Source organism: Bufo gargarizans, chromosome 5 (genome assembly GCF_014858855.1).
Source record: "Bufo gargarizans isolate SCDJY-AF-19 chromosome 5, ASM1485885v1, whole genome shotgun sequence".
Lineage (NCBI taxonomy): Eukaryota > Metazoa > Chordata > Amphibia > Anura > Bufonidae > Bufo > Bufo gargarizans.
This window is the reverse complement of record NC_058084.1, coordinates 368,299,940-368,318,923: the sequence shown is the minus strand read 5'-3', so window position 1 is coordinate 368,318,923 and position 18,984 is coordinate 368,299,940. Positions and strand designations below refer to the sequence as shown.

At 43.4% G+C, this 18,984-nt stretch overlaps 1 protein-coding gene across 5 annotated transcripts in view; it reads left to right on the top strand.

Moving 5' to 3' along the window:
* The window catches only part of NEK10 (NIMA related kinase 10), a 259,563-nt gene that overhangs the window by 43,435 nt on the left and 197,144 nt on the right, over positions 1–18,984 (top strand). For all 5 annotated transcript variants that reach the window (XR_006390017.1, XM_044293922.1, XM_044293920.1 and 2 more), the window contains exons 6-8: positions 2,682–2,766; positions 5,352–5,393; positions 9,433–9,511. Coding sequence is in view for 4 of the 5 variants with exons in the window: in XM_044293922.1 (XP_044149857.1) it covers positions 2,682–2,766; positions 5,352–5,393; positions 9,433–9,511 (206 nt within the window). In the remaining variant the exon portion in view is untranslated. The remainder of the gene's footprint in view (positions 1–2,681; positions 2,767–5,351; positions 5,394–9,432; positions 9,512–18,984) is intronic.

Genomic DNA, 18,984 nt, shown 5'->3' with positions numbered 1-18,984 from the left:
ATGCTCGATTCACACTGCCCAGTATTGCTGTGTAATGTCCTCCATGCTCGTTCTGCTTTTGAGGGTGTGCTACAACCTAACCCCTTCCCTCCTAACATTACGTATATCACTACAGAACATACAGGGTAATACAGCGCCCCATACCTCATACATCCAGTGACGTCTCCTTTGATGTAGATGTTCACTTTCCTCATCTTCTCCTTTCAGACCTTCAGACCATTTTTCAAAATTTTTCACCCATTTCTCGACTCTGCAATATGACAAAAAAAAATCTTAGTTTACTACTTTTCCATCATCCTCCCATCCTCTGGACAAATCATCCTACCACCCTCAATACTGTGCCGCTGTGCTCCCCAATATTATACTGCAATAACAGATACACCCCCTGATAATACTAGTGCCATGTAGATAGTACCATTCAATAATTATTGGCACACAGTGTCCTAAAATAACTGCGCCCAGAAAATAGTGCCCCTGACACTAATAGTGTAAACATAACTTCCCCAAAAATAATTGTGGTAAGGTGGTAAGCTGATACTGTGCCAAGGTTCCCCCATAGTAATAGTGCTTCCAAAAGTCCCAACTAATAGGAATAATTCTCTGCTAGAGCACACATGGTGGTAATAGTGCTCCTACAGTGCCCCCAACATGTCCCCACTGTGCCCCAGAAGTAATAATGCTCCCATAGTGCCCATACTAGTAATCATGTTCCCCATAGACCCCAGTAGTAGTAAAGCTCACCATAATGCCCCCCAGTGGTAATAATTCTCCTTATAATGTGACAGTAGAAAAATGCTTCCTTATAATGTGTGCCAATGCAAAAAATACCCCCTTTTAATGCCCCCAGTTGAGCTAATATCCCCATAGTGCCCCCATAATGTGCCAGTATAAAATACCCCTATATCTTGCCCCCAGTAAATGCCTCCATAGTGCTCCTCTGCCCCCTTCCTCTTAGTGCCCCCATAATGTACCAGTATAAAATTCCCCTATTTAGTGCCCCAGTAGATGCCCTCAGTGTCTCCCATAATTTGCAAGTATAAAATACCTCTTCTTAGTGCCCCAGTAGATGACCCCATAGTACTCCTCTCCCCCCTTCCCCATAGTATCCACCATAATGTGTCCCAGTATAAAATGCCCCTATACAGAGCTCCCCCATATAAAATACCCCTTCTTTGTGGCCTCAGTAGATGCCCCCATAGTGTTCCTCTCCCCCCTTCCCCCATAGATCCCCCCCATATAAAATACCTCTTTGTGGCCTCAGTAGATGCCCCCATAGTGCTCCACAATAATATGCCAGTAAGCAGTGCACCCATAGTGCCACCCAATAATGTGCCAGTAAAAAGGTTCCCCATAGATGCCGCCACAGTGCCCCCAATAATGTGCCAGTAAGAATGCCCCGATAGATGCCCCCATAGTGCCCCCCAATAATGTGCCAGTAAGAAGTGCCCCATAGATGCCCCCAATCATGTGCCAGTAGGAAGTCCCCCCCCAATCATGTGCCAGTAACAAGTGCCCCCACAGTGCCCCCATAGCGCTCCTCTCCTGTATTGTACCATATAAAAAAAAGTAAACCCACATACTTCCCTCCATCAGGCTGGCAGCGATTTACGGCTCAGGCCGTTCAGAGGAATGGGGAAGAGAGACGCCTCTCCCCTGCCCTGCAGCATCCATCTGTATCGGTGTCCTGAGGACGGCGATACAGAGAACTATGGAGATGAACACTTCACAATAGAAGCGCTCATCTCCCTGTGCCCTGCCGCCGCTCCCCCCCTAATTGGTGGTGCGGCCCTGATCATCACACTGACAGAAAAATGCTGAATACAAATCATATAATGGGCAGATATAGTGTTATCCCTCATACATATAGGACAGCTTATTCTGAGACAGGTGACAAATTAGGCTGGGTTCACACCTGAGCGTTTTACAGCGCGTTCCTACGCGCTGTAAAACGCTCAACAGGCAAAAACCAATTATTCCCTATAGGCATGGTTCTCACCTGAGCGTTTTAAAGCACGTACGAATGCGCTGTAAAACGCCCTACGCCCCAAGAAGTACAGGAGCTTCTTTGGGGCGTATTGTCGCGCGTCACACCGTTGTTTTTCATTGTACGCCTCTGTGTCCAATAGCAAGAACGCACGTACAACGCGCATTTCCAAAATACAAAAACGCCCCAAAATACGCCCGATAAAAACGCCTGTAAACAGCGCTTATCGAATACGCTCAGGTGTGAACCCAGCCTTAATTACAATTGATTTAATATACATTTTATCAATTCTCTTTTCAAATATCTGATCCTAAAAACCAAAAATGTGCAAGTGTGTGAAATTGCAAAAATCCCTTTATTCATGAAGTGCTGGGATTCCAGACATTCTTGTCAGGCTTTATTGTGTGACGGCCTTTCACATCTTTCCAAATCTAAATGATGGTGTTATCCTTGTTGGCCTCCCTCCCAGCTCAGCCATTAATGCGCATAGACAGTAATACGGCCCACGCTGATCTCCCACGCGCTGTATGTTCCACAAAGCATCAGCTGGCAATGTAGCAGCCAAATATTACACAGAAAGCTATTAATGCATAATGATCTGATTAAATATGGAAGTTCAGCAATTAGATCAAGGCTTCTTGTTCTGAAATATGTTACTACTCACTGGTTATTGTTTCATTTAATTCTCCCACGGCAGAGAATGGATTGACAGATCTCCGTCTGTTCATTTGTTGCGAGTATTGATCTGTTTGAGATTATTAATCCGGGACCCATTTTATCAGGTATGGTTGTCTTAAAATGACTTTTTACTATCTATGGATATATGGATCTTTTTAATATTAATGGGACTATATCAACAACTTTTAAAGGAAACCGGTCATCACTTTCTACGTCTATTTATCCACTCACTTTAAAAAAAATACTTTTTAAAACATTAATAATAAGAATATTAAAATCAATTCTGAACGAACTATCAGTTCAGAGAAAAACCTAAAATAAATGTTCCCGCCATAGTATGTAAATGAACCTTAGATGAGTCCTGTCTCCTCCATGCTTCAGAGAGGAGTCCAGCGTTCTCTGACTCTCGGAGCCCAGCCACGTCCAGAGTGAAGGAGCCCAGCACCGCCCGCATCCTCCGAATCTCCTCCTTGCTCCCTGATGTCACAAAGCTAGAGCGCCGTAATCTCGCGATGCGCGAGCTAGCGCATGCACAGTTCATTCCCTGAGGCTGATGCCAGCACAGGGAAGGAAACACTATGCCGACACTGTGCATGCGCTAGCTCATCGCGCTAGCTTTGTGACGTCGGGAGAAAGGAGGAGATCCGGAGGATGCGGGGCGGTGCTGGGCTCCGGAAATGTTAGTAACAGCTCCTTGGGCTTCTTACTTGCCTCATTTACATATATATAACATAATTTTATTAATCAAATAAAAGCACACAGAGCTATGGGGACTGGGTATTGCAGATGTGCTAGTGGCGATCTAGCAGCCCATGTCCTCAGCTTTATACCCAAAATCCAGGTGACAGGTTCCCTTTAATTTTATAGTTGTTAAGATCATTTTAAGCAGTCAGGATCTATTTTCAGGATAGGTCATCAATATTAGATTGTGGGGGTCTGACTCCCAGCACCCCACCAGTCAGCACTGTGGCCTCTTCCTAGGCCAGAGACATCTCGTTCATCAGTCACATGAACTATGTGCAGTTTGGCTTCGATTCAAGTGAAGCAATACTTAGTTACACAACTATGTTTTTAAATCTGTCAGGCTGTTCCAGTAGAGGAACATCCTGCTAGAGTTCACCGTCTCTGGCATAGCCCGATAGGGCCGTGCACTGCTGGATCCCCACTGACTAAAATGGGATCCAGCTATTTTAGGGAGTAAATGCCAGCTTTTGGCCGTACAAAAAGTAGTGCATCAATAACTTTTTGTCCAGCCAAGAGCGACCATTTATGTAAAAAAGCAGCCTGATCCCATTGTGGTCAGTAGGGATCGGGCTGTGCACGGCCCTATCCAGCTAAACAGTGAACTCTTCTGGAACAACTTGCCAGATTTAAAAACATAGATGTGAAAGTAGCCTAAGCACATCCACTATACAATGTACGGCACTGTGCTTGTTAAGCTGTGAGGAGGCCGCGGCGCTCAACAGAACTCTGTGGTCTCTTCAAACAGCTCATTGGTGGCAGTGCCCGGAGTCTGATCCCCACTGATCAGACATATCAGTATTCCATTCCCGGAAAAACCCTTTAAGGGTCCATTCACACGTCTGCATGAATGGGTCCGGATCCGTTGCGGAACGGATCCAGACTGATTCATTTTATTAATGGGGACGAAAAATATGCAGACAGCACACAGTATGCTGTCCCCATCCGCATTTCTGGTTTGCGGCCCCGAACTTCAGGTCCGCGGCTCCGGAAAAAAATAGAACATGTCCTATTCTTGTCCGCAGCTAGGACATGTTCTATTGGGGATGCTGGCCCAGTGTTTTGCAGATCCACAATTTGCAGATCCGCAAAACACTGCGGACGTGTCAGTGGACCCTTAATGTTCCAGAAGAGGCACAAATACATTGATAAATGTGGACTCTCCTGCTCCTCGTTAGACAAGGTCTGTGGCTTAGGGCTCATGCACACGAACGCATTTTCTTTCCGTGTCCATTCCGTTTTTTTCCGTTACACAAAAAATAGAACATGTCCTATTATTGTCCGCATTACGGACAAGGATAGTACTGTTCTATGAAGGGCCAGCTGTTCCGTTCTGCAAAATGTGGAATGCACACGGATGTCATCCGTATTTTTTGCGGATCCGTTTTTTGCGGACCGCAAAATACATACGGTCGTGTGCATGAGGCCTTAGGTTAGTTTCACACTAGCACTAAAATCTTCCTGCAGGCTGTTCCAGCAGAGGAACAGCCTGTGGAAGATCATTTTATCTGTCATAGCCAGAAAGCACTGGAGCAAAAGATTTGGCAAAAAGTTATTTAAAAGTTACTAAAGATGGGGCAAATTTATCATACACCGTGAATCACTGTGATGAATCTCACAAATCTAGTCTAGTCCTAAGCTGTCTAAATTTAAAGCAGTATTAGTAAATCTGCCGCAGTGTCTGTTTGGAAAAGTTTATTTCAACAATGAAAATATATTCTTTGCAAACTAATGCTGAAAATATATATTTTTTATACTTTTTTTTGCATAAAGTAAAGCTTTCCTTTACAGTTAACCCATGTGTGTTGACAGGTTTCATACTTAAGTTGTTTTAAAAAAAGTTTGTAGGTTCTATACATGCTTTGAATTTGAAATTAGTGCATTAGTTGTTGTTGTTGTTATTATTATATTCAACATATTATTCTAAGCTAACTTTTTTTTAAATCAGGGGGTACTTCATCAAATTAATGGAGTGGACATTCTTGCACAGGTAAAACTGTTTTTTTCCCTTATTTTTTTTTTTTGTGACGTTTTTATTTTTCATTTTGACAATGCTGTGTCATTGAAAATTAAGTACAAAATAATGGTCTTCTGTAGCAGTCAACACAAATGAAAACACCTCCTATAAAGATAGGTACTCTATTATCAGTTTACTGCTGCTGTGTAATCCTTGCTACAATAGTAGGTGTAGAATTAGGATTACAGTATGCCAGGTGAATTGTTTTCTACATGGGCCTAGATAAAGATGCCCACAGAAGTGCATTGGATTGATTAGCGTATTATGTGATACTCTAACTGAGTCACTCATCTCCGTTCCTTTCTGGTCACAGTGGTGGTCTGACTGAGAAGTTAAAGGGGTTGTCCGGGTTCAGAGCTGAACCTGGACAAACCTCTATTTTCACCCAGGCAACTCCCCTGACTTGAGCATCATGTTAATGCTCCGATGCTCTCCTTTGTGCTTCGCTAAATCGCACAGGGCAAAGGCTCTTTTGTTTACAATAACACACTGCCCGGTGAAGGCTTCCCGGGGCAGTGTGTTCGGTGACATCACTGGCTCTGATGGGCGGACTTTAGCTCTGCCCTAGCCATTTTATTGGCTATAGCAGCGCTAAAGCCCGCCCATCAGTGCCGGTGACTTCACCGGGCTCCCTGAGCAGCCGGAAGAAGAGGCTTCAGCGCTCCTGCAAGGGACCCGGTACGTCACCTAGTATAAGAAAAGTTCACTTCCAGCGAAGAATTTCCTATAAGAAGACGGGGCTTGAGAAACATGTGGAACAGGTAGGACATGGATGTATGTTATATGTTTGTCTGTCTTGTACTAATGAAACAAAGTCCTCAATCCTGGACAGCCCCTTTAATCATGATTGTCTCCTATGCTAAAAATATTTGCTGGAAGTGTCCCTTTAAATGTATAAGCACTGCTTATTAGTGTGACATGTTTTCTTGAATAATTTCTGTACTACATCATTACTTTGAGATGTCAAGATTGCCTTGTAGCCCCATCCTTAATCAGGGGTGCATGATAAATAGCAATTAAAGGAAGTCTGTCACCTCAACAATTGGTTTCAAAGTAAGCATACCGTCATGTAGAGTTGGTTTCTCGAAATATAACCCATAGCTTTTGTGAAAATGTGGTCCTCAAATCCCGAGAAACTCTGAAATCTGAGAGACAGTCAATCAAATATGAGGTGGAGGGACAGGGCGGTGTTACTAGCAGAGGGATGGCGACCAAAAATCTTATTTGCATAAAATATAAACAAGCATTTCTCAAGATTAAAGGACTGCATTTTTACAAGAAAGGTATGGTTTCGGGCCCAAATGATCAGAGAGGAGTCCTCCAGGTTCATCATGTCTCTGCAGAGTTTTTGCACATCTTTAGCTATTCCTTTTATCTCTCTCTCTTTTTGTGATAACATAAGCACATTTTCCCGATACCACAGTGCCCCCACAACAGTGCCAGTCCCAGTAGCAGTCTCTCATAAGAGACATCTATGTTTCCTTTCTAAATCCCAGCTATTCAGCATCTGTACAACTTTGTAGTATCTTAAGAATGTACAAGCAATTGAATGAGGTTGAAGTCACCACCTAGACAGCTGGAAGAGAGGGCTTTGTTGCAGTTTTCCAAACTTTTTTCTAATAAATACTTCCAAGTTTCTCCAAACGTTCTAAATCTAAAGTCTAATATAACCAGATAACATAGGCATACATTTATCAATCCCAGTCCACCATTGTGCAACTTTTGGTAGATTTTCCACTCTGCTTACAACTTTTCTAAAAAGTCCGGCTGAGCTGTTAGTTTAGCAGGGCCAAACTCGGAGTGTAATACAGGAACTGGTCATACCACCCAGTCTCTACAGCCACAGCCAAATCTTGGACCCTAGAATCCACGTAATCATACACTTCGCATTTAAACGTTGCTTAGTGCCCAGGAAAAGGTCAATTTACATTCCAATCCCAAAGAAAGGCAATGCCAAAGAATGTTCAAACTACCGAACAATTGCCCTCATCTCAAATGCTAGCAAGGTTATGCTAAAGATTCTGCAAGCTAAGCTTCAGCAATATGTGAACCGCGAACTACCAGAAGAACAAGCTGGTTTTCGAAGAGGCAGGGGAACCAGAGATCAAATTGCCAACCTTCGCTGGATTATGGAGAAAGCAAGAGAGTTCAAGAAGAACATCTACTTCTGCTTCATTGACTACACCAAAGCCTTTGATTGTGTGGATCACAAAAAAATATGGAAAGTTCTTAAAGAGATGGGCGTACCTGATCACCTAACATGTCTCCTGAGGAACTTGTATGCAGGTCAAGAAGCAAGGAGTATGAGAAGGCTGTATATTATCACCCTATTTATTTAACCTATATGCAGAATATATCATGCAAAATGCTGGACTCAATAAAGCAAAACCTGGAAGAAATATCAACAACCTCAGATATGCAGATGATACGACTCTTATGGCAGAAAGTGAAGAAGAATTAAGGAGCCTCTTGATGAGGGTGAAAGAGGAGAGTGCAAAAGTTGGCCTAAGTCTCAACATTAAAAAAACTAAGATCATGGCTTCAGGATCCATCCCCTCCTGGCAAATAGAGGGGGAAGAAATGGAAGCAGTATTAGATTTTGTTTTCTTGGGCTCAAAGATCACTTCAGATGGTGATTGCAGCCATGAAATTAAAATTTATGGAAGGAAAAACAGTGCTTTTTGGAAGGAAAGCAATGTCAAACTTGTAGTGTAATTAAAACAGAGATGTCACCTTTCCAACAAAAGTTCGTATGGTCAAAGCCATGGTTTTTCCTTGTAATGTACAGTATGGTTGTAAGAGCTGCACCATAAGCAAGGCTGAACATAGAAGAATCAACGCCTTCAAACTGTGGTGCTGGAGAAGACTTCTGAGAGTTCCATGGACTGCAAGAAAAAACAATCAATCAATCAATCAATCAATCAATCAATCCTTGAAGAAATTAACCCTGATTGTTCATTGAAAGGAGCAATGCTGAAGCTGAAATGCTTTGGACACATAATGAGAAGGCAGGAGTCATTAGAGAAGACCCTGATGCTGGAAAAGATCGAAGGCAAAAGGAGAAGGGGACGGCAGAAAATGAGATGGCTGAACAGTATCATGAAAGCAACAAACATGAGCTTAGGCAAGCTTCGAGAGACAGTGGAATATAGAGGGGCCTGGCGTGCTGTAGTCCATTGGGTCGCAAAGATTTGAGCACGACTGAATTGCGACTGAACAACAACAACAGTGGCCTCTTCCTTCCAATATTCATAGCATTGAGATGAGCAGTCTCAGTGGCAGGACCTATGATACAGCACTTTTCGGTCTGGTTGTTTACACTCCATTGACCCAACAGGGCCAAAGAATTTCAGATCCCCACAGTATACATACAGAGATAGCTGTCAGTCAGTGATAACTCCTCCTCCCTGTACCGATAACTGTTCACAGGAGGTGGAAAATGCAAAGATATAAATGTATAAATTACAAGTCTTACTGAATCTTTTCCAAGAAATCTATATATCAATCTGCTCAGCTTCTTCTGCTCTATAACATGCTGTGCTTTCAGATTGCACAGCGTTTTGTGGTGACAGGTCCTCTTTCCCTAATTTAAGACTGTCAATAATTGCTACACGAACAAAGGGTTACTAACATTCATTGATCATGCACGTTAACACATTTTACAGAAAAAAAAAAAAGTTTTACAAAAGAATATTTTCACAAAGCGTTATCAATAAGGCCAAAAATAAGGAATTCTCTATCTAGAGTTTGTCAGTTTTATGTGGTGACGAGTTTTGTTGCTTTTTAAAAACCTGCACATGTGAACTTAGCCTAGCCGTGTGTATTTCATGAAATAAGGCTAAAGATTTGGCCTTATTTGTTTTAAAGTATGTGCAAAATTAAGCTACGTTCACACTTGCCGGTTTGACGTGACCACGCCATTATTCTTTACAGTTGCACATGTACTGCAGCACTTTTAATGCTGGTGTGCCACCTGCTGGACATTTGTTGAATAACTCATTTTTATTTACAGTACATGCAGACAACATGTAACACGTACCTTTCGTCTGGAGAAGATGAATTTAATATTGACAAGCTGGTCAATATGACTTGTAAGTTTAATTATTTGTAATGTCATGTTTACAAACCTAAGGAATATTTTAATGTAACTGCGGTATAATGGCAGGAGAAAGACAAAAGGCAGATTATCATGGGTGTATACCCAGGACAGAGGGATGCCCCAGCTAATCTTGGGCCCAGGGGACTGTTCACACTTACATGGCTCTTCCTAGTTATCATAATGTAAGGAAGGGAAAGGGAGCTAGCCCATGGGTCACAACCTCAATCTGCTATTAAAAGTTAAAATAAAAAATATTCTGTCCTAGAATAGTGCTCTTTTCTTTTATATATTTATATGCATTTTGTCACGAAGGGACGGCCACTTTAAAGGGAGTCTGTCACCAAAGTTTCACCCATTAAACTATCAGCAGTGGCCAGCAGAATGTTGCCCAAGCATGCTAGACATACCTTTATGTTGTTTCTGTCTGTAGTGAATGTCCTGGAAAAGCAGCTTTAATCATAGAGAAAAAGGCTCTAATGTGCCCAAGGGGACAGGCTTTAGTTTTCAAATTGACCAAGCCCACCACCCATCCCCACACCATGTATCTCCCCTAAGCTGCAATGGTCTCCTCCCCTCTCCACCAGTGTCACTCTGATGCAGAACTTCCCCGCTCCTCATGTAAGCTGTGCCTGGCATCTAGGGACGGATTGGCCATAGACCCTACAGGGAAATTTCCTGGTGGGCCGATGCCCTAGGGGGCCACCCAAGCCCTCCTCTCTGCCGCTGACTGGGTACATAATGAGCTCTCAACAGTAATTAATACTGTGAGAATCAGGTACTCATATACCTAGCCAGTGACCACACATACCCTCCTGAATTCAACTGCTGTGGCCCGCACCTCACCTCCTAAGTCCCCTGCTCCATAGACAACTAGAGGAGGAGAACAGAAGATGGAAGCTATTGATGGCCACCACAGGGGGCCAGCTATTGGGGCAGTATATTGTGCCACACTGTGTTATTTGGTTCTACTGGGATGGTATTTTGCACTATGGTATTGTTCACCCCGCCTACTTGTGTTTCCCCTCCTTCTGTTAATTTGGACCTGCCTACAAAATAGGGCCACTTTTAGTTTTTTTTCTGGGCCACTTTAACCCCTTAGTGACCACCCATACTCCTTTTTACGGCGGTCACTAAGGGGCCTTAGGCTGGGCCGCCGTGTTTTTATGGCGGCCCAGTCTAAGTGCTGCACGGCTCCCCCGTGCAGCGGGGAGCACGGACCGGCTCTCACATGAGAGCCGGGGCCCTGCTCTAACAGCCCGGACCAGCAGAAGTACCATCCGGGCTGTTTAACCGGGCGCAATGGCGCCCGCTGCATGTAAAGTGGTGACAGAGGGAGCGGACTCCCTCTGTCTCCCATCAGCACCCCGAAAATGCGATCGCAGGGTGCTGATGTGTTGGGAAGCTTACCTTGCTTCCGATCAGGGCCCCGAGCCCCCTTCAGTTATCTCCAGCAGGCTGTGCCTCTCTGGCGCAGCCTGCTGGTCAATGTTTGAATAGCATTGCTATTGAAATGTAATGCATTATAGAGATAATGCATTACATTTTAAAAGCAATCAAAATACTGTATAATATAGTCCCCTTGTGGGACTATTAAGTAGTAAAAAAAATAGAGAAAAAATACACATTTATTAAATAAAAAAAATCCATAAAATAAAAAAATATGCTTTTCAATGAAAAAAATTGCAAAAAGAAAATATCCCCCATATGTTTGGTATTGCCGCGTCCGTAACGACCCGGACTACATAAATATTACATAAATTATCCCCTATAGTGAACGCCATAAAAATAAAAAAAAGGACAGAATTTCAAATTTATTCTTAGTTTCCACCGAAAAAAACGTAATAACAAGCGATCAAAAAGCGGCATTTACTCCAAAATGATACCAATGAAAAATACAAGTCGTCCCTCAAAAATCAAGCCTGCACACAACTCCATAGAAAAAATAAATAAAAAAGTTATGGGTCTTGTGAAGTGGCAATGCAAAATAATTTTTGGGGTTAATAAAAGGGTTTTATTGCAAAAAAAAGTAGTAGAACGTAAAAAAATTATAAGTATTTAGTATCACTGTAATCGTACTGACCCAGAGAATAAAGAGATTATGTTATTTGTACCGAAAAATGAACGCCGTAAAATTTATAATGTAAAAACGCAGTGGCAGTATTGCTATTTTTTCTTAAGAGTTAATAAAAGTTAATCAGAAAGTTATGTGTACCCCAAAATGGCGCCATTAAAAACTACAACTTGTCCCGTAAAAAACAAGCCCTCATAAAGCTATTTAGACAAAAAAATAAAAAAGTTATAGCTCTTGGAACGAGACCATGAAAAAAGGAAGAAAAACGCTTGGTCATAAAGGCCCAGACCGGCTTGGTTAAATTCCCAGTCCACCCCTTCTGGCATCCACCCTCCTCTCCCCTGATATCAGGGAGATGCCTCAGCAAATCTCATACAGGTGCCATGTGCTACACCTCTGGCGCATGCGCAGAACAATTCTCTGAGGCAGTTGCCCACTAGAGAGAATGTTCGATGCATGCGCCAGAAGCACAGTGCACAGTGCCTGCATGAGATTTGCTGAGGCATCTCCCTGAAGTCAGGGGAGATGGGGGTGGGTGCCAGCCACAGCTTACAGGTGGTGCAAGCAGCGGGCAAACATCAGAGTGACGTTGGTAGAGAGGGGAGGAGACCTTTGCAGCTTACGGGAGTTACATGGCACGGCGATGGGCAGTGGATTTGGGCACTTTAAGAACTAAAAATATCACCTACATATGCCCATTAATGTACACGGACCCTTACTCAACCAACAATCAAAAAAATAATAAAATTACTAGTCCAAGATAAAAATATATACTATACTATATTATGCATGTTATTAGATGATGTTGTACCCATTGCTTTATCTTTGCATTGGACGTATTGTGCATTGTAGTTGATGCTTTATAGTCATAGGACATACGCTACTATATTACTCTGACATATCATATCCTATTATAAAGATGGTACGTGTTATAACTGGTATGGTGCCATCTTGTTTATCATTATTAGACAATCGCTGGGACATGTGACATCGCAGTGGACAACACTTCAGGGTTTTTTTTCCCCCTTTTTTCAGCAGCACTCTTTCTATGTATTTTTATTGGACTTATGTGTTAATAAAGCTTCTTACATATTTTGATCTTGGACTAATACTTTTGATTATTTTTAGCTTTGTTACTTTGAGAACTATAGCCCATCCCTCATGCCACTTTACAGCTGTTTTCCACACATTTAAAACAGCTTTTCCAGGACATTCACTACCGACAGAAATGACATAAAGGTATGTCTAGCATGCTTGGGCAACATTCTGCTGGCCACTGCTTATACACTGAGCAAAAATATAAATGCAACACTTTCGGTTTTGCTCCCTATTTTGCATGAGCGGAACTCAAAGATCTGAAACATTCTCTATATACACAAAAGACCCATTACTCTCAAATACTATTCACAAATCTGTGTTAGTGAGCACTTCTCCTTTGCAGAGATAATCCATCCGACCTCACAGGTGTGGCATATCAAGGTGCTGATTAGACAGCATGAATGTTGCACAGGTGTGCCTTAGACTGCCCACAATAAAAGACCACTCTGAAATGTGCACAGTTTTGCCTTACTGGGGGGGGGGGGGGGGTTCAGAAAACCAGTCAGTATCTGGTGTGGGCACCATTTGCCTCACACAGTGCAACACATCTCTGTCGCATTGAGTTGATCAGGTTGTTGATTGTGGCCTGTAGAATGTGTGACGACATGGTCATCAGTTTAAGTTAAATGTGTATTGGTGTTGGATATGTGTAATTATGTCATACTGTGTAACTTGTTATCAAAAGACTGTCAGCACCCCCCCCCCCCCTTCATTATCTCCCATTGTACTCTGAAATTGCTCAGGACAATGACATTTTGGCCAGGCTCCTGCTAGGCCTGTCTGGAGCTATTTTAGCAGGTGGACCCCTGTGGTGTGGTACAGACACAATGTCTAGGGAGGGGAAGGGGGATTACAGTTTCATCTGATCATTTTCTGTATATAAGTTTGTGCAGTTGCTCAATGAAGCAGACTTTATTTCACCTACACTAAGTCTCGACCAGTGACTGGGGAAAACTTAGAGCTAAAGACCAGCGGTTTACAATATCTCCTGAACAAGGAAGAATACAGAGGCAGAGATACTCTTCCTGAGTACTAGTGGTCCGTCACAGAATGTGGGTCCACTCCTCTTCAATAGGTGTGCGAAGTTGCAGAATATTGGCAGAAACTGGAACACGCTGTCGTATATGCCGATCCAGAGCATCCCAAACATGCTTAATGGGTTACATGTCTGGTGAGTATGCTGGTCATGCAAGAACTGGGAGGTTTTCAGCTTCCAGGAATTGTGTACAGATCCTTGCAATATGGGGCCGTGCATTATCCTGCTGCAACATGAGGTGATGGTCATGGATAAATGGCACAACAATGGGCCTCAGGATCTCGTCACGGTATCTCTGTGCATTCAAAATGCCATCCATTAAATGCACCTGTGTTCGTTGTCCATAACATACGCCTGCCCATACCATAACCCCACCGCCACCATGGGCCACTCGATCCACAACGTTGGCGTCAGCAAACCGCTCACCCACACAAGCTGTCTGCCATCTGCCCTGAACAGTGAAAACCGGGACTCATCCATGAACAGAATGCCTCTCCAATGTGCCAGACGCCATTGAATGTGAGCATTTACCCACTCAAGTCTGTTACGACAGCGAACTGCAGTCAGGTCCAGACCCCGATGAGGACGATGAGCATGCAGATGATCTTCCTGGAGACGGTTTCTGAAGGTTTGTGGAGAAATTCTTTGGTTATGCAAACCGATTGCTGCTGCAGCTGTCCAGGTGGCTGATCTCAGACGATCATAGAGGTGAACATGCTGGATGTGGAGGTCCTGGGCTGGTGTGGTTACACGTGGTCTGCGGTTGTGAGGCCGGTTGGATGTACTGCCAAATTCTCTGAAACACCTTTGGAGACGGCTTATGGTAGAGAAATGAACATTCATTGCACGGGCAACAGCTTTGGTAGACATTCCTGCAGTCAACATGCCAATTGCACACTCCCTCAAATGTTGCGACATCTGTGGCATTGTGCTGTGTGATCAAACTGCACATTTCAGAGTGGACTTTTATTGTGGGCAGTCTAAGGCACACCTGTGCAATATTCATGCTGTCTAATCAGCACCTTGATATGCCACACCTGTGAGGTGGGATGGATTATCTCAGCAAAGGAGAAGTGCTCACTAACACAGATTTAGACAGATTTGTGAAATTTATTTGAGAGTAATGGGTCTTTTGTGTATGTAGAAAATGTTTCAGATCTTTGAGTTCAGCTCATGCAAAATGGGAGCAAAACCAAAAGAGTTGCATTTATATTTTTGCTCAGTGTAGTTTAATGGGTGAAAATTTGGTGATACTCCCTTTAAACAATGCAACCTGCGGTAAAATTGCAGGCCTAATGCATGCAGAATAGTTTCTTATGGCAAAAGAAATGCAAACGTAAAAGGGGCATTTGAGATGTTTCTGGTCATGGTTATAGTAGACCTATGATCTTCTGCAATTAGCAGTGTAGCCCTGGCCTGTGGGATTAAACTAGTGACTGGGCCTGTAAAACAGAGCAGAATGAGAAGCCTATGCATCCTACACTTATTCGTCTTTAGTGTACAGTACACACTGAAGTCCAAAGTTACACTTTAAAGCAGGGTTCAGCAACCTTCAGCACTCCAGCTGTTGTGAAACTACGACTCCCAGCATGCTCCATTTATTTCTAGAGGAATTCAGAGGAGAGGACAGTTGAACAGGTTTGCATTCTGGGAGATGTAGTTTCACAACAGCTGGAGTGTCGGATGTTCCTGAGCACTGCTTCAAAGTTCCACTTTTAAAAGATGTAATGAATGGGATCCATGAGCTTGGACGTGGGGGTACTGGGGTTGATGAGGGGGCTTGCATCTATCTGTTGAACTGTGTGAGCTTTTACCCTTTTGGTTGCAGGTCAGAGAGTTTCAGGTTCTTGACATTTATTGACTGGTTGCCCTATTGAAATTGAAATGTCTGCATGTTAAAGCCCCATTGATTTCACAAGGACAATCTGCTGACAGTCCTGAGATCCAAAGATTTTTAAACTAATAGCTGATACATGCCAGTGACTGGATGTGCCATATTACGCCATGTCTTAGTGATCCTGAAGATCTAACTTCTTTTACTGTTTTCAGTGATGTCTTCTGACATTTCTAAATGAGAAACCTTCATCTTAAAGAGGACCTTTCATTGGTCCAAACATTGTGAACTAAGTATCATGACATATACAGCGGCGCCCAGGGATCTCACTGCACTTAATATTATCCCTGGGCGCCGCTCCGTTCTCCCGTTATGTCCTCCGGTATGTTCGGGGACTTGGTTATAGTAGGCGGAGTCTGCCCTTGTTCTGCTGGGCGTCTCCTTCTCCTAGGCTGTAGCGCTGGCCAATCGCAGCGCAGAGCTCACAGCCTGGGAGGTTTTTTCTCCCAGGCTGTGAGCTCTGCGATGCGATTGTCCAGCGCTACAGCCTAGGAGGGGGAGACACCCAGCAGAACAAGGGCAGACTCCGCCTACTGTAACCAAGTCCCCGAACATACCGGAGGACATAACGGGAGAACGGAGTGGCGCCCAGGGATAATATTAAGTGCAGTGAGATCCCTGGGCGCCGCTGTATATGTCATGATACTTAGTTCACAATGTTTGGACCGATGAAAGGTCCTCTTTAAAGGGATTCTGTCATGACATTTGAGGCCTATAACCTAAACATATGGCCGGGTCCCTACTAATAACCTGAATCCGAAACTGTCCTTATTAAATGTGCCTGTGGCTCTATTAGCACATAAAACAGGTTTTTATAACCTGTCATTCACCTACCTAAGGTGCCCAAAGGGATGTCGCTTCATACAGGGTGCCCGGCTGCAGCCATCTCCGTCTGGTGCCCAGTGCCGCCTTCCCACTAGAAATCGCCACCCTCCCTTTCTATAGAGCCGCCTTCCTCACCTCAGCGCCGACTCCCTTACCTGAGCACCGCCTCCAAAATCGTCCGCTCCCTCAGCCAGATTCCGTGCGGCTGTGAGAGGATGGCTGCAATAGGGCGGTCAAGGCAGGTTTGAGCGAAGTGCGCCGGACGGCGCATGCGCACTTCGCTCAACGAGGCTGCTGCCAGGAGTCTGCATGGGCGCATCAGGTTATACCTAGTGCGCACGCGCGGGATCTGACTGAGGGAGCGGACGATTTCGGAGGCGGTGCTGAGGTGAGGGAGGCGGTGCTGAGGTGAGGGAGGCGGCGCTGAGGTGAGGAAGGCCGCTCTATAGAAATGGAGGGCAGTGATTTCTAGTGGGAAGGCAGCGCTGGGCACCAGACGGAGATGGCTGCAGCCGGGCACCCTGTATGAAGCGACGTCCCCTTGGGCACCTTAGGTAGGTGAATGACAGGTTATAAAAACCTGTTTTATGTGCTAATAGAGCCACAGGCACATTTAATAAGGACAGTTTCAGATTCAGATTATTAGTAGGGACCTGGCCATATGTTTAGGTTATAGGCCTCAAATGAGTGGACAGAATCCCTTTAAAATGCTGTTGAGAACCACACTCCTGTTTCCTTGATGACCTTTAAACGTAGTGTTTTGGATTTTTATGACATACATATTTAATTTTCAATTTGTTTTCCTTCTGCTATACTTTTGTTCAAGTACATATTAGAGAATGTATCTCTTCTTTTATGTTAAATTTATAGGGACACATTTATTTTAGACGCCGGTCTTAATAAAGTCCCATAGCTGTCTTACAGCTTCCGAGCTGTCTTACATTTAGACCTTTTTCTACGCCCCCCCATGCCTCACTCACAATTTTAGACCTGGCGTGAGCAGGGCAAAGTCGCATATAGCGGCTCAATTAACGGTTGCACCTGAAATTTGCCTAATTTAGGTGTATTTTATATTAATAAATTACCCCCATAATATTTGTAAGAACTCCCGATGTGCACAAGACCACAGAACTAGATTTCCCCTATAGCAATCACCTTTTCCACATTCTAAGCGTGGCTCATGGTATACAGGTACCTCAAAACTTACAGTAGGGCTGAGTTTCAAAGCAACTCTCCAAACCAAGTTATTAATTAGGTGAACGTGAAGAAGCAGGTTGATCCCTGTTGTTTGAAACATAGAAACATAGAATGTGTCGGCAGATAAGAACCATTTGGCCCATCTAGTCTGCTCAATATACTGAATACTATGAATAGCCCCTGGTCCTATCTTATATGAAGGATGGCCTTATGCCTATCCCATGCATGCTTAAACTCACTGTATTTGCAGCTACCACTTCTGCAGGAAGGCTATTCCATGCATCCACTACTCTCTCAGTAAAGTAATACTTCCTGATATTACTTTTAAACCTTTCCCCCTCTAATTTAAAACTATGTCCTCTTGTAGCAGTTTTTCTTCTTTTAAATATTCTCTCCTCTTTTACCTTGTTGATTCCCTTTATGTATTTAAAAGTTTCTATCATATCCCCTCTGTCTCGTCTTTCTTCCAAGCTATACATGTTAAGGTCCTTTAATCTTTCCTGGTAAGTTTTATCCTGCAATCCATGTACTAGTTTAGTAGCTCTTCTCTGAACTCTCTCCAAAGTATCAATATCCTTCTGGAGATATGGTCTCCAGTACTGCCCACAGTACTCCAAATGAGGTCTCACTAGTGCTCTGTAGAGCGGCATGAGCACCCCCCTCTTTCTACTGGTAATTCCTCTTGCTATACACCCAAGCATCCTGCTAGCATTCCCTGCTGCTCTGTGACATTGTCTGCCTACCTTTAAGTCTTCTGAAATAATGACCCCTAAATCCCTTTCCTCAGACACTGAGGTTAGGACTGTATCACTGATTTTATATTCTGCTCTTGGGTTTTTACGCCCCAGGTGCATTATCTTGCTCTTATTAACATTAAATATATTGTAACAACATATTGGTGCTTTATAACTAATAATTAGAATAGCTGAAAAATACAATTAGCATGGAGAGGAGCAGAGATGTTAATGTCTTCTGGACTGGAAATTTTTCATTTTCACATTACTCACTTTAGTTTTGAAAAGCGATTATGGATGTCCTGTTGAGCTGACTTTGTAAAAAGTAGCAAAAAGGCTGTTTTCATACCAGCATATGGAAATCAGTGCGTATTCCGCCTCCAGAATATGCGGATTCTGGAGAATATAACATCCAGACTGTGATAAGTACTGAATCAGTAATTACATGCGTATTCCTTCCGTCCTGAGTTTTGGATGCACTCCCATTGACTATAATGGACATATTTGGAAGCAAATACGCACAAAAGTAGAACATCCTGAGGATTTCAAATGCTGACGGAAATGATACGCCCATGCGAATAGCCCTTTTCTTTAACAATAGCAGCTGATT